The 19630-nt window shown below is 48.3% G+C and overlaps 1 protein-coding gene across 8 annotated transcripts in view; it reads left to right on the forward strand.

Annotated features, from left to right (window-relative positions):
- Positions 1-19630, forward strand: part of ncor1 (nuclear receptor corepressor 1) — a 121982-nt gene that overhangs the window by 90891 nt on the left and 11461 nt on the right. For 6 of the 8 annotated variants that reach the window (XM_082960352.1, XM_014137923.3, XM_082960354.1 and 3 more), the window contains 22 exons: positions 753-889; positions 1220-1310; positions 3106-3580; positions 4230-4476; positions 5069-5273; positions 6071-6232; positions 7274-7440; positions 9507-9624; positions 9891-9977; positions 10759-10817; positions 11096-11261; positions 11588-11707; positions 11830-11913; positions 12070-12326; positions 12477-12813; positions 13054-13278; positions 13700-13906; positions 14471-14620; positions 15108-15326; positions 15563-15701; positions 17650-18122; positions 18390-18539. In XM_082960352.1, the coding sequence (XP_082816478.1) occupies positions 753-889; positions 1220-1310; positions 3106-3580; positions 4230-4476; positions 5069-5273; positions 6071-6232; positions 7274-7440; positions 9507-9624; positions 9891-9977; positions 10759-10817; positions 11096-11261; positions 11588-11707; positions 11830-11913; positions 12070-12326; positions 12477-12813; positions 13054-13278; positions 13700-13906; positions 14471-14620; positions 15108-15326; positions 15563-15701; positions 17650-18122; positions 18390-18539 (4275 nt within the window). The remainder of the gene's footprint in view (positions 1-752; positions 890-1219; positions 1311-3105; positions 3581-4229; positions 4477-5068; positions 5274-6070; positions 6233-7273; positions 7441-9506; positions 9625-9890; positions 9978-10758; positions 10818-11095; positions 11262-11587; positions 11708-11829; positions 11914-12069; positions 12327-12476; positions 12814-13053; positions 13279-13699; positions 13907-14470; positions 14621-15107; positions 15327-15562; positions 15702-17649; positions 18123-18389; positions 18540-19630) is intronic. The other 2 variants (XM_082960355.1, XM_014137925.3) reach the window with 2 other exon arrangements.

Here is a 19630-nt window from a genome sequence, read left to right on the forward strand (position 1 = left end):
AGTAAGGGATGTGAAGAGCTGTGTTTTAGGGTGGATGGATGATGCCAATGTTGCGTACATGTAGTATAGGTGTATTATACAGTATATTTTCTCAATGGGCTAGTGTATTGTTTATTCCTGAGGGGACTGTGAGGAACTATTACTAAATATCATATCAGATCATGAGACTGTTTTACAGTCAATGAGCCTGAAGTACTCCTCACCTGATACTTCCACACGGAAGTCTCTATACAAGTGACTCCAAACGTTTCAATAAATGTTCTGTCAAGAGTGTCCTCGTTCTCCTCATTCATTTAGATGGTATTGTAATTTGCCTTTGTCCTCCACTGGGCTCCAGTCTGAGGTGATTTGTCAAAGTGCCCGTGTCCTTTAGCTCAACGGTGCAGTGGAGAAAGGGGGAGGGAGGGAGGAGAGACACCCGAATGTCAAAGGTAATCTGCTGTCGGTCTTCCAGTCCAATGCACCTCTCTGAAAGCGCAGTCTGTCTGTCTTAAACAGTTTATTAAGACTTCATCAAAGCTGATTGTTTGATTAGATTAGTGCTGGTCAAGGTGGGGCAGAATTCCAGGCCATGGCAGCAAGGATCATTGGGGTGACTGTACAACTGGGCGTGTGAACAAGAGAGATCAGTAGTTAAGAGTTTTACCAGGTGAGGCGGTGTCACTCAGTAGTAGGTTAAGGTTCAATGATTAGGCTAAATCTGGGTCAGTTTTAGTTTCAGATCCCAACCCAGTCTCTTTTCTCTCTGCCAGGCCTTGTGGAGCATGGGCGTAACTGGCCAGCCATTGCCAAGATGGTGGGCACCAAGAGCGAGGCTCAGTGCAAGAACTTCTACTTCAACTACAAGAGACGGCACAACCTGGACAACCTGCTCCAGCAACACAAGCAGGTACAGCAATACTCAACACAATTAAATATCATGGTTGTTTTAAAACAATTTGCAAAGGCAAGCAAAAATAAGCATATCTTGTCGTCGGGACAAGTCCAGGGAGTCCCTCCCTTTTTCAGTACATTTTCTTCAGTTTAGTGCCTAATGAATACACCCGTGTTCAGGTACAATATGAAGTGGTTTGGTTTCTGTAATCTCTATATCAGAACATGTATGTCTGTCACCATCTTTAATCTATAAATGTTAAACTATGTTTAATGTATTTTCTGTATTACAAACGGACGGTGAAGTGGATGTACTCTGTTGTATAATGTTTGTGTGTTTCTTCAGGACACCCGGCGGGCACGGGGTGATCGGGACCCGTCTCAGAGCGAGAGCATGGCCTCAGCTGACGACGATGAAAACCCAGAGGATAGTGACGGTCAGTCAGAAAGATGACACACATTGACACACACACCAGAGTCACACACACCATCCCTCTGTTTATCCAAACTCACAAACACGATGAATCCTCGCATTCAGACACACATACACTGTCTGCACAGCACAAATATACACACAATCATAGCTAAGAATTAGATTTGATTGGTTTTGATTTACATTTGATCTGAGAGAATGTTCAATCCAGTAGTGAATGTGAATGAGAGAAAGAGCAAGGGGAAAAGAGACAGAGTTACAGAAGTGTCTCTCTATGGAAGAGTGTAGAGATCTGTAAGAGTGAGTCCACTTCAGGAAGAGCCTCCTGAACTTTCTGTCTTGTGAGAATTACGTTTGAATTAATGGCAAAGGAGCCCCAGTATTTTCTCGCTACTGTCTGTAGTTTTAATGAGAGAGAAAAAGGGATCAAAAGGAGGAGGGAGAAAAGCGAGACATAAAAGATGTGAACTAATTCTGACTGCTGGGCCTGGGTTATGTAACTGTTCCTTGGCTTTAAAAAGTCAAGAAAGTGTGCTGCATGGAGCGCTGAGTGTTGCCCCACTCTTTTCATCTGCAGGGCCTCCCCGTCTCTCTCTCTTTCTCTCCTTTGCTCTCTTACGCTTTCTCTTTACCCCTCTCCCACTCTCTCTCTTCCTATCCCTTCTCCCACAACTCTCTGCTCTCGATCCATCACCCTTTCTCTCTTTCTCCTTCTCCTCTGCCTCTCTTTTACATTTTTTTTACATTTTAGTCATTTAGCAGACGCTCTTATCCAGAGCGACTTAGTCGTGAATGCATACATATCGTACATTTTCTTCTCTGTACTGGTCCCCCGTGGGACCCCCCGTCACTCCACTCCACTCCACTCTCTCTCTCACTCTCTCCACTCCTAAAAGTCCTAAAATGCCCTTGTATCGGCTGCCGTAACAGGGCAGAAAGAGCCTGTTTTGAATATTCAAATTTTTTGCCCTGCCAATTATGGTGATAGGTTAATGAGTGTGAGGCCAGATTAACTGTGGGACCTTTCTATTTCGTCCTGGCTGTAAATGTGGTCATGACTTCCATTGTTTAGGAGAGCCTTCTCTCCCCGGTTTTATCACAGACCTATCACTCACTGACTGTAGCTCTTGGCCATCTCTCTCACCCCCTCTTTCTGCTCCCTTCTTTCCCTAACCCTCTCCCTCTTTCTCTCTTTTGGAGTGGAGCCCATCTCCCTCCAGGTTTTGTCTGTGATAAAGTGAAGTGGTTTAATTGAGCTTAGCCCCTCACCTGACAGGGAGGTAGGAGAGGCTTTCCCTACCCTTGCAGTCTCTCTCTCTCTGCCCCTCCGGAGGACGACCAACTATGCAACATGCTCCAAGGCAGGTGGTGTAGGCCTGGGGTAGGCAGGAGGTGGAGGAAGGGTTGCTTGTTGGCTGGTTGGTTGGCATGTGTGTGGGGGTGTTGCTATCTGTTATGTTTAGTCGTGTCACTGAGTCACTGGATGTCATAATGCTTGGGTCATGTCAGTTTGAAAGATTGCCTTATCTGGTTCCAGTCTGCCAGATAGTTATAAAGTTCTGTCTACACTACAGGAGGTCACTATATTATGTGTTGTTGTTCCTGAAGCTCTCATTGTCTCCCAAGGAAACCCAAACTGTCCTCAAGGCCTTGGTTAGTTGGTGTAACTGCCTGCAGATTGGAGAGGGCCACTTGGTTGGGCATAGCCAGGAATGCTGAGGGAAGGGGACTGAAGCTTTGTCTTTAGATTTATCTTGGCATCGACACGTTTTTTTACATACATTTTTTTATTCATACAGGTGGAGAGAACAGCTCAGACACAGAAAGCGCCCCGTCCCCGTCCCAGGTGGACCCCTCCAAGGCCGGAGGAGAGTCCCAGACAGGAGACATTGCTGGAGGGTCAGAGAGCCAGCGGTCTGATCAGGACCAGGCCAGCGATAGAAAGGGCCAGGATCCGTCCTACGGGGAGCTGAGGGTCAAGCTGGAGAAGAGCCCGGACGGAGAGTCCAGAGACCCTGACTCTCAGGAGGATCAGGACAGGGAGAGGGCCCGGGCAGCCTACGAGGGCCAGGTGCACCCCAAGTGCGAGCCCCAGGAGGTGGACATGAAGCCCGGGGGTACTGAGGTACAGGTGAAGGTGGAGCCTGACTCGGCTAAGGAGAAGGGGGACAATGGGGAGAGAGAGGAGCAGAGAGAGGGGCACCACTCAGACAATGACTCCAGCGCCACCTGCAGTGCAGATGAGGATGTGGACGCTGAGCCCGAGAGACAGAGGTGGGTCAGGGTGGTCATCATGGGGATTAAGAACTCTTGTTTCAGACTTTAAAAACAAAGCTATTTGGATGAATTATTAAGGTTGTAAATGGTTGATATTATTAGTGGTAATTGAATCGCTTCATACAGGACTCCTTTATCCTAACTCCTGTAATCATTACCTCGACTCTTTCTGATCAGTGTGTCTCACCATCTCTCTCTTCTCCTGTTTCCCCCGCTTTCCTGTTTCCCCCCCGCTCTCCTGTTTCCCCCCCGCTCTCCTGTTTCCCCCCCGCTCTCCTGTTTCCCCCCCGCTCTCCTGTTTCCCCCCCGCTCTCCTGTTTCCCCCCCGCTCTCCTGTTTCCCCCCCGCTCTCCTGTTTCCCCCCCGCTCTCCTGTTTCCCCCCCGCTCTCCTGTTTCCCCCGCTCTCCTGTTTCCCCCGCTCTCCTGTTTCCCCCGCTCTCCTGTTTCCCCCCCGCTCTCCTGTTTCCCCCCCGCTCTCCTGTTTCCCCCCCGCTCTCCTGTTTCCCCCGCTCTCCTGTTTCCCCCGCTCTCCTGTTTCCCCCGCTCTCCTGTTTCCCCCGCTCTCCTGTTTCCCCCGCTCTCCTGTTTCCCCCTCTCTCCTGTTTCCCCCGCTCTCCTGTTTCCCCCGCTCTCCTGTGTCCTCAGGATTTTCTCTAGTATGGACAAGCCTTCGCTGCTCAGCCCTCCCGGCTCAGTGCTGATGTCCACGGCCAAGCAGGCCCACCTCAACATGCAGCAGCTCCAGCAGCGCACCGCTGCCATCCCGCCCATGGTCAGTCACTATAGCAACCCACACTTTTCTATGATCAGATATGCCCATTCGGAGAGGCAGGCATACGGAGGCAGGCAACAGGGTGAAAGCATGTCTTGTTTAGACCAACCTACCCGTCAAGTGAGTCCATCATCCCCCCGCACTTTTCCAACCAACCTGTAAATCAATCAATTCAATTCATGGATTCTTCTAATTCCATAGAAATGTTAAATCAATCAGTTGATCAATGTGTTTGCAGGGATCTAAATCAATGAACTTGTGCCCATCTGTTGTCTACCGGTAGTCCAATCATGCTAATGTGCTGACACTGTCAAATTGTTTTCTGATGTCCCTTTCTTTCCCTCTAATTGCTTCTTCTATGGAGCTTCTGTCTCTCCATTTCTTATGGGATGAAGTCAGACAAACTGGATCACCTGTTTAAGCACTGGGGCAGAGATATGTGTGCAAAACACAAAAGCAATCCAATCTAACAACTGTCATTTTTTACATTTCATTCATCTAATAATGTACTTTACCCTTTCTCCGGGGATGGTTTAAAGGCATGTGTTAGACTATTCTTCTCATTCTGAAGTCCAATCAACATCTACTTCTAGATTGTATATAGGACTTCAGGGTTAGAGGACAATGCATCAGCTGCTCACTTTACTTGTACAGAGCTTGTCCCCCTCCAGTCTTCCTCACAGGGGCGTCTCTCCTCACCCTCCTTCTGTAGGTGGGTCCTTTCAGCACTGGCGGGATGCCCATGGGAGCCCCCCTCAGTGGCTTTGCCATGTTCCAGCACCAGATCAAGGCGGTGCACGAGTCGGCCCACGCGGAGGATAAACAGAGACAGGACCAGGCCGACCCCGAGCACAGCAGACAACCTCCCAACTGCCCGCGCTTCACTACCCACAGCCCCACTGTACTGGACAGGGAGGGTAAGAGAGAGGACACACATACACACTGGTATCCCCCCTCCAAGCCCCTACCTCCCTGAGCCTCTCAACCAACAGCAGCCTATTTATAGCCTATGCATTTTTCAGTCCCATTCGCTTTCGTTCAGCGTCAAAAAAGGAAAGAGGAGAGCGAGCCGGTTCAGACTGCTGAACCAGAACAAGAACAAGATGTTAGCTGACCCCATTTTACACGTAATGCGAACATGAAAGCTAAAAGCTCTGATAGGGAAAGCTTGTTTTTCCTGAAATGCCTCTGGGAGAAGAGAGGGATTCTGTGGTCGACTTTTGAAGGAGCATGACTTGAGCGTGTCAGAGCAGGACAGTTAGTTCCCTCAGGCAGACAGACAGACAGACAGAGAAGCGGCTCCTATTTTTAAAGGGTAGAGTCATTCGGCCACAAAGGACACATTTGCTTACCCTGTTTCGGAGTCTGAATGGTATATTTTGTGTGAAGGGGGGGGAGTGCGTGATTAGGCACCCAAAGCTTTTATCACCTTTTTAAGAGCTAAAAAGGTTTTTGGGTAGTCCCGCAATGCGATATTTGAAGACGCTTGGAAATCGCAGTTCGTGTTAGAGCAGTAAGGCAGGCTGATGGGCTTTTTTGTGTGTGTGTGAAAACTGTGAATCTGTGCCAAGACCCTATTATTTTGTTGATTTGAAATGTATAATAAAATCGTCTCGGGTTGTGTTTCATCTTCTGATTGTTCATCTATTTGTGTGCGACATTTATCTTGTGACAGTGTTTTCATTCATATGTCTCTGTTCTGTGTTGTGTTCAGGTAAGCCCTTCCCCTACATGCCTTATGAAATGAAGATGGCTCTGGAGCAGGAGGCCCAGTCTGGTCGGCCAGGCTCTCCCTACAGGCTCTCTCCCAGGGACATGAGCAAGGCCTCTCCTCAGCCCAACGACCCCAACGCCTCCCGCTACAGCGTGCCTCCAGGTAACCGCCGTCTGCTCTGTCCTCCCCCATGTGGCCTTAGCTCTACCGTTTAGCTAGCCTGCTCCCATACTGTTTGTGCTGTTGCCAACTCTTTTTCCATTGGCTAAAGCTCTTACAGTACAGTTGGCCTTATTTTTTCCACCCCCCCCTTCTCTTTCCCGATTCTCTGTGAGTAGATTAAGCTGTTCTGTAACTGGCCTTAAAATACTGTCTGTCCCTATCATGAATGAATGTTAATATTACTTACACACAGAGCCTGGCTGCAGTAAGGCTTTATCAGTATTCCGTCATGGACTAGCTCGTTTCCTTATCTCTGTGTGAGCTGCCAGGATGCTGACGTCTGTGCCTGCTGTAGGTACTCTCCCAGACAAATTTAAATGTTTGATTTTGTAAAGTGCAGGGGCACTGAGGGCGGGCAGACTGTCGGGAGGAAGGGAGCGGGGGTTGCTTCCTCAAGGCAGGTCACTCCCGGTCACCGTGACTCACTAACAGGGTAGAACTCAGACAAGCCAGATATCGCTCCCTGAGGCTATTCCCACAGATGTACAGACAGACAGGAGGCAGGGAGGTTACATCAGGTTTAGGTCGGCTTCAGCCTTTTAACTCTAGCTACCAGACTCACTGTACTGTGTTTACTTCACTGTTTACTTCACTGTTTACTTCAGTCTGGGAAATCTGCCTCAATGTTATCACCATGCACTCAGATAGGCTGTTGGTAAGAGTAGTGAATGATGCACTGGCTGAGAATGAGAAACAATTTAGCCTGAATTTAGTTGCAGTACTGTACAGTGACTGATCTGTGGAAACTGCAGGAAATGGTACAATCATTTTTCTTTGAGAATGTCCATAATAGGTATAAATAGATTTTTTGGGGGGGTTGCAAAAATGTTAAATGCTTTAACTTTTCAGTGCCTCTGGATTTTCTTTTCCTGACACACTTTTTTTGTGTTTTCTCTTCCCTTCACCGTATCCTAGACAAGGCTCATGCTAAATAATATGATCGATGGTGTCACTTTTGAACTTGTATTGTTTTTCTCCTAGTGCTCCAGCCAGCTCCCAACCAGGTGGTCCAGAGCCTGCCTGATGGAGTCCGCGTGACTTTCTCCAGACACAGCCGACCTGCCAACATTCCATCTCCTCCTCCACTCATTCCAACCTCCAAACCCACAGACAAGCCTTCCTTTATCCAGGGCGGCTCCATCTCCCAGGTAAGACCCGTATCCCTCAGGTGAGGGTTCAGATCCAGCCAGCCCCCTGGTTAGGCCCACAAAGGTGGGCACCCAGAGCAGGTGTGGCTGAAGTGTTTTGTATGTTCTATTTGGTGAAATAATAAGAAAAATATATACTGCTCAAAAAAATAAAGGGAACACTTAAATAACACAATGTAACTCCAAGTCAATCACACTTCTGTGAAATCAAACTGTCCACTTCGGAAGCAACACTGATTGACAATAAATTTCACATGCTGTTGTGCAAATGGAATAGACAACAGGTTGAAATTATAGGCAAATAGCAAGACACCCCCAATAAAGGAGTGGTTGTGCAGGTGGTGACCACAGACCACTTCTCAGTTCCTATGCTTCCTGGCTGATGTTTTGGTCACTTTTGAATGCTGGCGGTGCTTTCACTCTAGTGGTAGCATGAGACGGAGTCTACAACCCACACAAGTGGCTCAGGTAGTGCAGCTCATCCAGGATGGCACATCAATGCGAGCTGTGGCAAGAAGGTTTGCTGTGTCTGTCAGCGTAGTGTCCAGAGCATGGAGGCGCTACCAGGAGACAGGCCAGTACATCAGGAGACGTGGAGGAGGCCGTAGGAGGGCAACAACCCAGCTGCAGGACCGCTACCTCTGCCTTTGTGCAGGGAGGAGCACTGCCAGAGCCCTGCAAAATGACCTCCAGCAGGCCACAAATGTGCATGTGTCTGCTCAAACGGTCAGAAACAGACTCCATGAGGGTGGTATGAGGGCCCGACGTCCACAGGTGGGGGTTGTGCTTACAGCCCAACACCGTGCAGGACATTTGGCATTTGCCAGAGAACACCAAGATTGGCAAATTCGCCACTGGCGCCCTGTGCTCTTCACAGATGAAAGCAGGTTCACACTGAACACGTGACAGACGTGACAGAGTCTGGAGACGCCGTGGAGAACGTTCTGCTGCCTGCAACATCCTCCAGCATGACCGGTTTGGCAGTGGGTCAGTCATGGTGTGGGGTGGCATTTCTTTGGGGGGCCGCACAGCCCTCCACGTGCTTGCCAGAGGTAGCCTGACTGCCATTAGGTACCGAGATGAGATCCTCAGACCCCTTGTGAGACCATATGCTGGTGCGGTTGGCCCTGGGTTCCTCCTAATGCAAGACAATGCTAGACCTCATGTGGCTGGAGTGTGTCAGCAGTTCCTGCAAGAGGAAGGCATTGATGCTATGGACTGGCCCGCCCGTTCCCCAGACCTGAATCCAATTGAGCACATCTGGGACATCATGTCTCGCTCCATCCACCAACGCCACATTGCACCACAGACTGTCCAGGAGTTGGCGGATGCTTTAGTCCAGGTCTGGGAGGAGATCCCTCAGGAGACCATCCGCCACCTCATCAGGAGCATGCACAGGCGTTGTAGGGAGGTCATACAGGCACGTGGAGGCCACACACACTACTGAGCCTCATTTTGACTTGTTTTAAGGACATTACATCAAAGTTGGATGAGCCTGTAGTGTGGTTTTCCACTTTAATTTTGAGTGTGACTCCAAATCCAGACCTCCATGGGTTGATAAATTGGATTTCCATTGATTATTTTTGTGTGATTTTGTTGTCAGCACATTCAACTATGTAAAGAAAAAAGTATTTAATAAGATTATTTCATTCATTCAGATCTAGGATGTGTTATTTTTGTGTTCCCTTTATTTTTTTGAGCAGTGTATGTTCTCTCTTTCTCAACCAGTCATACTCTAACAGTATTTGTTGTGTGATAATTATTTAATAAGAAACCTATAAGGCTATTTGCCTTTGTAGCAGACAGTACTCTGTATTTAGTAACGTTTACTAGCCAATATGCCAAAGAGCAAACTTTGGTTCACATCCGTTGGATCCACCTTTATTTGTGTACATTGCACTTTCCCTGTATTTCTCTGCTGTATAATTCCCGAGAAAGTTTTAAGGTTTTCAGAAATCCTGTTGATGGACTCCCAGAATCAGGAGAGAACAAGCAGGGAGGGAATCCTCCAACTGGAATTTTGCAACCCTGACCTGATTCTGACCTGTCTGTTCCTGCTATTTCAGGGAACTCCTGGTACGTACCTGTCATCCCATGCTGTCTACGGTGGCCCAGAGGTTGCAAAGAGCTCAGTGGGCTCCATATCCCTGGGCCTGCCCAGGCAGCAGGACCCCACCAAACCTGGTAAGACAAGCCAGTCTGGATGACACATGCACCCCCCGACCCACGTTCCGTTGTCCAAACTAGCATACTACTTTCAATACATTTATTCATACTAAGTGGTATGCAAGTGTGGATACTGTCTATCATCATCTAATGTCCTCTCTCTGCTATTAGATTGGCATGAGAGAGAGACAAGCATATTGTCAATGTTTGAGCACATTCACACCTGATGTCACAGTCCCAATGTCCCACTTCACTTGCCTTCCCTGTTCGTTCCCTCCCTCCAGTGTCCTACATTAAGCAGGAGGAGTGTTCTCCGCGTGGCCAGTCGGAGGGCCTCCTCTCCCAGATGCAGTATGAGGGGGTAGTAAGAGGTGTGTGTCTATTTGTCCATCTCACAAAGGTGTCTGTCTGTCATCCTGTCTGTCCTTGCCTCCCAAGTGTTTCTCCTTTCACACTCTCACCAGAACAGTGCTGATACCGACAGAGAATCCCAGAAACCACACCTGTGTTCAAATCATATTTGAAATCTTTCAAATACTCAATGTTTGCCTGGCTAGAGTGTCAGATGGGTGGGGTATGCATTTCTGGGACTAAAGACTTGAAATACTATTTGAACCCAGGTTTGCAAGATTGATAGAAAATAGCTTTATCGCAGGCGAGCAAGAAGAGTGAAGTGGAGGAGTCTGGCCTCCACCCTCCTTCCCTCCCTCCTGCCCTCTGTTTGCACAGACCTGACAGAATGTGGCACGCTGGTGAGGGAGGGAGATGGAGAGAGACCTCACGAGCCCCAGTTCAAAAAGTTCCTCCTCTCACCAGCAGTCCTCCTCACACCTTCTCCCACAACTGACCTCTGGGCTGACATTGGGGTGTGGTGTGGAAACCTCTGTCTCCCTCTTTCAGGCTGCAGCCCATTGCTCTACTATTCTCCCCACAAAGATTTAAAAGCAATGTATTAGTGCAGCCAGAGTGTACCATCTTACACCAATTACTTTAAATCCTTGAGATGGAGTCACCGAGTGCAAACTTCCGGGAGAATGAGGGAAAAATCGGAATTAGTCTTCAATGATTCTGACCAGGAATATAATGCCAACAACTGTACAGCCCTCATCTATATCCACACATACCAACCTCTGTCTGTTGTCTTCCTTCTAGGAGGCCCACTGGATGGGGGTATCAGCAGAGGCAACCCAGCCAGAGGATCAATCACACAGGTATTACAGTTACAATAATATTGCTAAACCGTTATGTGTATCCAAGCACCACGCTGTCTATGGACATCTAATAGCACCATTTTTCTTATGACGATGTATGCTGGGAATTAGTCTAATATTTTTGGAGCAGATTTTACTTGAAATGAAAAGTGCTATGTAAGTTCAAATAAACATTATTATGGAAAAGTTGAGTTGTTCCTGGTTTCTGACCTTAATTGGACCCATTTCTCTCTGTCCATCTTTACTTTTCTCTCGCTACCTCTCTTCTGTGTGACCAGGGCACGCCAGCCCTGTCTGGGTCCAGCATTGCGGCTGACCTGCTGAAGGGCACCATCACCAAGCTGACCACGGAGGACCTGAACAGCCCAGAGAAGGCCCGGGAACAGCTGACCAAGGGACACGTCATCTATGAGGGCAAGAGTGGACACATCCTATCCTACGACGGTAATACGAAGCTGTGTTAGTGGTCACTACACGACTTGATCTTCTTGTAAATCTGATATGTTTTAGTGTAGGGTGTTAGTTATGGGACTTCAGATTTATACTACAGTATAGTCGTTTCTGGAAATGTGCTGCATTGCATTGTGTATGATCCTATTACTTATCCTGGGCATTGGTTTACCCAGGGAGTTAGTCAATTGGGACAATGAAAATGGTACCCGTGTGCATCTGAAGTCAGGCATTCATCAGCATTTATTGGTAGCAAGAATTAGGTCTGTATATCTAAATCAGCCTAAATGAACGCATATATTGTGTTCCTGTCTCCGTAGCCATTAAGAACCCAAGAGAGGCCACGTGTAGCCCCAGGTCAGGCCATGAGCTCAAACGCTCCCACGATATGATGGAGGTCGCCAGAGGCCACCCCGGGAGAGAAGGAGCCCCCTTCGAGGGTAAGGCGCGGGTGTGTGCGTGCGTGCGTGCGTGCGTAACAGTGAGTTTTGTCTTCTATCCTAATCTCTGTGCATATATTCAGGCCACTAGGTGATAGTGACTGACTTTGTGTGTGTGACAGGGTTGATAATCCGAGCCCTGCCCAGAGAAAGTCCCCATGGGGAGTCTAAGGAGAGGCCCATGATCACTGGATCCATCATGCAAGGTAATTAAGTTATCAGGTGACATCATCGCAGCTCCTATGTAAATAATTCAATTGAAAACCGCAAGTTAAACTCAGCAAATATGATTTTTACTTTTTATGAAACGCACATTAAGCCAAGTTTTAAAATGTATTTGTATTTTTCTCTTCCCACTCCAGGTACACCCAGAACCTCTGCAGAGGCCTATGAGGAGAGCATGAAGTACGGCAAGCAGATAAAGAGGGAGAGCCCACCCATCCGCTCATTTGAGGGGGGGATAGGTAAGGGTAAACCCTACGAGGGGGTGAACACCATTAAGGAGATGGGTCGCTCCATCCATGAGATCCCCCGTCAAGAGCAACCTGGACAGGACCCCCGCAAGACCCCCGACATGGCTGCCAACAGCCGAGCCGCCATGGAGGGCTCCATATCCCAGGTAAGTGCGTTTGTGTTCTGCAGCTGTGTGTGTGAGGGAAAGAGCGTGTTTGTGTGTGCGTGCGTGTGTGTGTGTGTGCCAGTGATTGCGTGAGTGCTATCTGTTCGTTGTCACCAACAGACAATCCAATCCCTCCTCTCCCTCTACCAGGGCCATCCTCTGAGCCAGTCGGCCATCAAGCACAACGTCAAGTCCCTGATCACCAGTCCCAGTAGGCTGCCCCACGGCCCCACCATGCCCCAGCTGGAGGCCATGGAGCGGGCCAAGTACGAGGAGAGCAAGGTGGCGGCGGAGCAGCAGCAGCGGGCGCGCCACACCTCTGTGGTCAACTCGGCCACCTCCGTGCTGCGCTCCACCCACCAGGAGCAAGGCAAGTCCCAGCTCAGCCCGGGCATGTACCAAGACGCAGATGCCCGCAGGACCCCGGTCAACTACAGCACCAGCTCCATGTCCAGAGGTTCGCCCATGCTGGGCCGAGGACAGGAGGGTACGTCTTGTCTGACCTTCCCTCTCGAAGTCTTCACTTTCAGTTCATAGATCTTCTGTCAGATGTATTTGCACGAGGCCATTTCATTGTACAGCAATTACTTCACAAGCAATGATGTGTGGCTTTAGATCTTATCAGTACAATTTGCAAACATTGAAAGTGTTGAACACATGTTTACTTTATTGATTTTTGTTTTGATGAAAACCATTTGTGTAATTGTCATTTCTCTCCCCTGTCCAGGCTCTGGGAAGCCTACGTCCCACGATAGGAAGAGTGCCATGACCCCCAATCAGAGAGAGAGTGTTCCAGCCAAGTCCCCTGTGTCAGGGGGTGACCCCAACCACCCTATGGCCTCCCACAGCCCCTTTGACCCCCACCACCGCCCCATGGCCCCCGGAGAGCCTCGCTTCCACCTGCCTCCACACCTAGACCCTACCCTCTTCCACCGGGCCGTCCTGGACCCTGGTAGGACACACAACACACCCTGTTACCCTGACCCACCAAGCATGGATTCAAATAGTCATTTCTTTTTTTTTGTTGTGAGCCTGGCGCAATGGAACCGATGGAGTAGTCCCAAAAGTGCAAACCCTGCCCATTTGGCACTCCATGCAGGCTCAGTCAAATGCTCAAAGTATTCAGGGGGAAAAATGATATTATATGAACCTGAGCCAACCTCTATGAACAACACAATAATAGACCTGAATCCTGGAATGATAGACTGGGTGAACTAGGGTAGCTTTGTCATTTTTCATTCATAGGCACTGAGTGTCCTGTCCAGTCTCAGGATGAGTCCATTGACGTCAGTAGAGTAATCACCATCTGTTCACCTGCTGTTCATATTTTTGGTCTCTATCTGCACCTCTCCTTTCCCCTCCTCCCCATGCAGCTGCATACATGTTCCCAAGGCAGCCGTCCCCGACGGGCTACCACAACACCTACCAGCTGTACACCATGGAGAACACAAGGCAGACCATCCTCAACGATTATATCACCTCACAGCAGATGCAGGTTATACCACGGCCCGATGTTGCCAGGGTCCTGTCGCCACGGGAACAGCAACAGATTGCCATCTCTTATCCTCCCGGAGCGCGAGGTACTGCAGTCTGTCTGTCTGTCTGTCTGTCTGTCTGTCTGTCTGTCTGTCTGTCTGTCTGTCTGTCTGTCTGTCTGTCTGTCTGTCTGTCTGTCTGTCTGTCACCTGAGGGGTGTAGGGAGAGGAGGGACAGATGTGGGGTGATGGGTAGAACGCAGTCTGTGTTCTTGTGAATTAGTGGCTACCTTTTCCAGACGCCCAGAAGCAAATGACCCTGACAAATTGCCTCATATTGATTTAGACTTCTTTTAGTTTATTATCGCTGATTTGTTGACGTATATTTTGGGCCTGCAGCTAATACTCCGTTTTATAAATTGGGTATTGACAAACATTCAATTCAGACTTTCATTTGCTCAGTGATGGCCTCTTACAAGGTGACCGCTCCACACACCTTTAAAAAAAATAAGCAGCCCTATTACAAAAACATATTTTTGAGCACTGTTCAGAGAAAGGTGACTGGTAAAACCAAGGCTACTGTACACAGTGTTCATTCATACCTCAAATTGATCCTATGGATTTGGTTCGTGTTGCTCACCGTTGGCCCTTTGCTTCTGTCTGTAAAAGGGATTATTGATCTAGCCCAGATGCCTCCAACTATCCTGTTGCCTCACCCTGGGGGAACAGGTACTCCCACTATGGACCGCATCACCTACATCCCCGGAGCTCAACCCCCTTTCCCTCCTAGGCCTTTCAACCCAGCCTCCATATCTCCAGGTGAGGACCCCCCCCCTCCCCAACACCAACCTGACCCTCCTGTTCTCTTACCCCCCTCTTGTTCCTTTATACCCCCCTCCTACCCTCAACCCCCTGAAGCTCTCTGCCCTGCTGCACTCCCCTGAGCTCTGAGAATCTGAATATACCTGAACACACCAATGGACCAGATCTAAATAAACATCTACTGCAGTAACTTCTCTACCCAAAATCAGATGTTCAGTTTGCCTCATTAATTTGGAAATGTAATTTTGTTTTGCCAAAATGAGTAGAAAGCTCCATTTGAGATGGTACCCAGAACATCTCTGCTGTCTATCCTGATCAACATCCAGGCAGGACACTCCTCTCTGTGTCATCAGGCATTCACAACAGCACTGTGTGCTTAAGGCGGCCCAACCACCCTTCTACCCCTCAGCGACTGTGCCCTAAGTAGAGACGGTGTGTAAACCTACTGTGTGTGTGTGTGTTGTCTGTTTCTTTGTGTCCACAGGCCACCAAGCCCACCTCGCAGCTACAGCAGCGGCCTGTCAGGAGCGAGAACGAGAGAGGGAGCGCGAAAGAGAAAGGGAGCGCGATCGGGAGCATCGAGAGAAAGAGAGGGAAAAGGAACGAGAAAGGGAGAACAGGGAGAGGGAAAGAGAGGAGTACAGACAACGAGAGCGTGAGCGAGTGGTGGCTGCAGCGGTTGCCAATGACTACATGCGTGGAGGTGAACCTCAATGCCATTTTATATTGTATAGTGCTGTACAGTGTCATCAAAAATACAGTGCGAACTAGTTCATAGTAGTTTGTTTTGATTGAACCTGGCTGAACAAATTTGCTCACAGAGTTAAGGGATTTTTAATGTAGCCTGTTTTTTGGGACAGTGTTGAAAAAGCCATTACAAACTTCCAACTTTGAATTGCTCTTTTCTGTTATGGAAGTCAGCTCTTGTTTGTCCACCAGGTCCAGGGCAGCCAGATAGACCAGGAAGCCGTGGTTACCTGCGTAGCCCCTCCCCATCTATGAGGTCACAGGAAGCCCAGCAGCAGCGACCCAGCATCTTCCAAGGAACCAACAGCAAGGGCGTCATCACCCCTCTCATGTGAGTCTAAGCCTACTACGCTCTGGCCTTGTAAGCCCTCGCCCCACGTACACTCAGAGAGAGAGAGAGTGTGTGTGTGATGGAAAAACGCTTTCAAACCAGATATAAAGTACTGGATGTAGAAAAAAATAATGGGCTCATATAATTTAAAAAAATAATTTAATCTTTGAGAACTAACAATCACCAAAATAAAAGCTAGAGAGGGAGATTTTTAAATTCCAAAAACAATGAATTTAGCAGTATTGATTTTATTATTATGTTTAAGCAATAGAACACAGCATTAGCCATGGAAAGTATAGAATGTCAAAAAATGCCCCATGCCCCTTTTCGTTCCAGAAAAAAACCTGTACGTGTACTGTTAATCCATTCTTATATGTGCACCCTTTCAGTTGCAAACTGCACCACATGTCAGGAGCATACTGGCCTGCACTATATGTTTCAGAATGCTATTCTGTACAAGCTCACATAACATAACAGCCCTTCTACTCTTTACCCTTGTAAAAATCAAAATAACTTCACAGATCTTCATTGTAAAGGGTTTAAACACTGTTTCCCATGCTTGTTCAATGAACCATAAACAATTAATGAACATGCACCTGTGGAAAGGTCGAAAGACACTAACAGCTTACAGACGGTAGGCAGTAAAGGTCACACTTCTGAAAACTTAGGACACTAAAGAGGCCTTTCTACTGACTCTGAAAAACACCAAAAGACAGATGCCCAGGGTACCTGCTCATCTGCGTGAATGTGCTTTAGGCATGCTGCAAGGAGGCATGAGAACTGCAGATGTGGCCAGGGCAATAAATTGCAATGTCTGTACTGTGAGACGCCTAAGACAGGACGGACAGCTGATCGTCCTCGCAGTGGCAGACCACGTGTAACAACACCTGCACAGGATCGGTACATCCGAACATCACACCTGTGGGACAGGTACAGGATGGCAACAACAACTTCACGAGTTACACCAGGAACGCACAATCCCTCCATCAGTGCTCAGACTGTCCGCAATAGCCTGAGAGAGGCTGGACTGAGGGCTTGTAGGCCTGTTGTAAGGCAGGTTCTCACCAGACATCACCAGCAACAACGTCGCCTATGGGCACAAACCCACCGTCGCTGGACCAGACAGGACTGGCAAGAAGTGCTCTTCACTGACGAGTTGCAGATTTGTCTCACCAGGGGTGATGGTCGGATTGGCATTTATAGTCGAAGGAATGAGCGTTACACCGAGGCCTGTATTCTGGAGCGGGATCAATTTGGAGGTGGAGGGTCCGTCATGGTCTGGGGTGGTGTGTCACAGCATCATCGGACTGAGCTTGTTGTAATTGCAGGCAATCTCAACGCTGTGCGTTACAGGGAAGACATCCTCCTCCCTCATGTGGTACCCTTCCTGCAGGCTCATCCTGACATGACAATGCCACCAGCCATACTGCTCGTTCTGTGCGTGATTTCCTGCAAGACAGGAATGTCCGTGTTCTGCCATGGCCAGCGAAGAGCCCGGATCTCAATCTCATTCAGCTGGTCTTTGACCTGTTGGAATGGGAGGGTGATTGCTAGCCCCCCCCCAGAAACATCCGGGAACTTGCAGGTGCCTTGGTGGAAGAGTGGGGTAACATCTCACAGCAAATCTGGTGCAGTCCATGAGGAGGAGATGCACTGCAGTACTTAATGCAGCTGGTGGCCTCACCAGATACTGACTGTTACTTTTGATACTGACTGTTACCTCCCCCTTTGTTCAGGGACACATTTATTCAATTTCTGTTAGTCACATGTTTGTGGAACTTCTTCAGTTTATGTCTCAGTTGTTGAATCTTGTTATGTTCATACAAATATTTACACATGTTAAGTTTGCTGAAAATAAACGCAGTTGACAGTGAGAGGACGTTTCTTTTCTTTTTTTGAGTTTATATATACATAATATTAATCCTCAACCTCTCTCTGCCACCTCCAGGCCGTCAGCAGCAGCAGCCCAGGCAGGAGCCCGTTACAGCACTGCAGCCGACGCCCTGGCTGCCCTGGTGGACGCTGCCGCCTCCGCCCCTCAGATGGACGTCAACAAGGGCAAGGACTCCTCCAAGCACGATCGAGACGACGACATGTCTTCATCATCATCATCATCCTCTGCGGCCAGGCGGCAGCACGAGCAGCAGCAGCAGGAGGCAGACAGGCGCTCCATGCAGTCTCCCTACATGTCTCTGCCAGGGGGGAAACCCCACCCAGGATACGCTGAGGGGTCTGGTGGTCCCCAGGGGGGAAAGGACAAGGGTCCCCCCACCAAGTCACGCATCGAGGAGGAGCTGAGGACCAGAGGAAAGACCACCATCACGGCCGCCAACTTCATCGACGTCATCATCAAGCGTCAGATCGCCTCGGATAAGGACTCACGGGAGAGAGGCTCCCAGAGCTCCGATTCCTCCAGCAGCTGTGAGTCTTCCACATAGAATAAAATAGAGCAGGGATCAGTGCAGGACATGGATACTATATACAGAGACAAATAGGATTTAAGCCAGTCCTGTAATACTACTGGGTGGGTGGGTGGACACCGGGATATAGATTTGGTTTCTGTTTTTATTCCCAGCATTTCTAACATGTAAGACTTAATAACATAGCAAATAACAAAAAAAGAGAAAATGATCATATGTCAGTGAGAAGGTTGTTTTCAAGGTGTGTGTGTGTGTCCCTCCCCTGCAGTGACATCCAGTCGGTATGAGGTGCCCAGTGGAGGAGCCATCGAGGTGATCAGCCCAGCCAACTCTCCAGCCCAGGCCCAGCAGGAGAAACAGCAGCAGGATGACAGGGAGAGGGCTGACAGGGACAGGGCCGCACAGGCAGCAACACAAGGTAAGAAGAAAGCGTTATATTGTGAGCCATTCAATAATAGGATGTCTTCTCAGTTCTGGTTTGCCTGACACAGATTAAGCTTGCAGAGTTGAGCACAGACTAGAGTATATATATTTTTTTTAATGAACCTCCAACTCCTTCGAGTCGCTATGCGTCGATACTTCAACAATGTAAATTCTTAAACCCTTTACTCTGTATAACTATGTTTGTCCCCTGTTGCGTGCCTTTCTTTGTTTGCTGAAATCCATACTTTTTAATAAAACGTTAATCAAATACAACCACCAACTGTTACCTTGTTGAGGTTCAATTAGCACATGTACATTCACGCTGAGTTGCCGTCTTAGTGCAACAGCAACGAGGAAGCAGTCAGTGGTATGTCTCCCGAGAACGACCCTGACAAGCCCAGAGCCAGGTACAGATACAGCTCTTGACCAAGCCAGCCTGTTTAGTAGGGTACACCGTAGCAAACGTAGAACAAAAACCTGTCTTCTTATTTGAGGACAAACATGGGTATACAGTTAGGGTTTACGGATGTACATTTTTGGGAGGTTCATTTAAAAAACTCTAGTCCGCGCTCAACCTACGGTGGCGTTGAGCTACTTGGCAAATATTAAGCCTGCACCTGGACTATTGTTTTATTAATTTTTTATTTCACCTTTATTTAACCAGGTAGGCCAGTTGAGAACAAGTTTTCATTTACAACTGCGACCTGGCCAAGATAAAGCAAAGCAGTACGACACAAACAACAACAGAGTTACACATAGAATAAACAAACGTACAGTCAATAACACAATAGAAAAGTCTATATACAGTGTGTGCAAATGGCGTGAGGAGGTAAGGCAATGAATAGGCCATAGTAGCGAAGTAATTACAATTTAGCAAATTAACACTGGAATGATAGATGTGCAGATGATGATGTGCAAGTAGAAATACTGGTGTGCAAAAGAGTAAAAAAGTAAATAAAAACAATATTGGGATGAGGTAGGAAGATGGGATGGGCTATTTACAGATGGGCTGTGTGTACAGCTGCAGCGATCGGTAAGCTGCTCAGATAGCTGACGCTTAAAGTTGGTGAGGGAGATATAAGTCCA

This window comes from Salmo salar, chromosome 13 (genome assembly GCF_965601325.2).
Source record: "Salmo salar chromosome 13, fSalSal1, whole genome shotgun sequence".
Classification (NCBI taxonomy): Eukaryota; Metazoa; Chordata; class Actinopteri; order Salmoniformes; family Salmonidae; genus Salmo; species Salmo salar.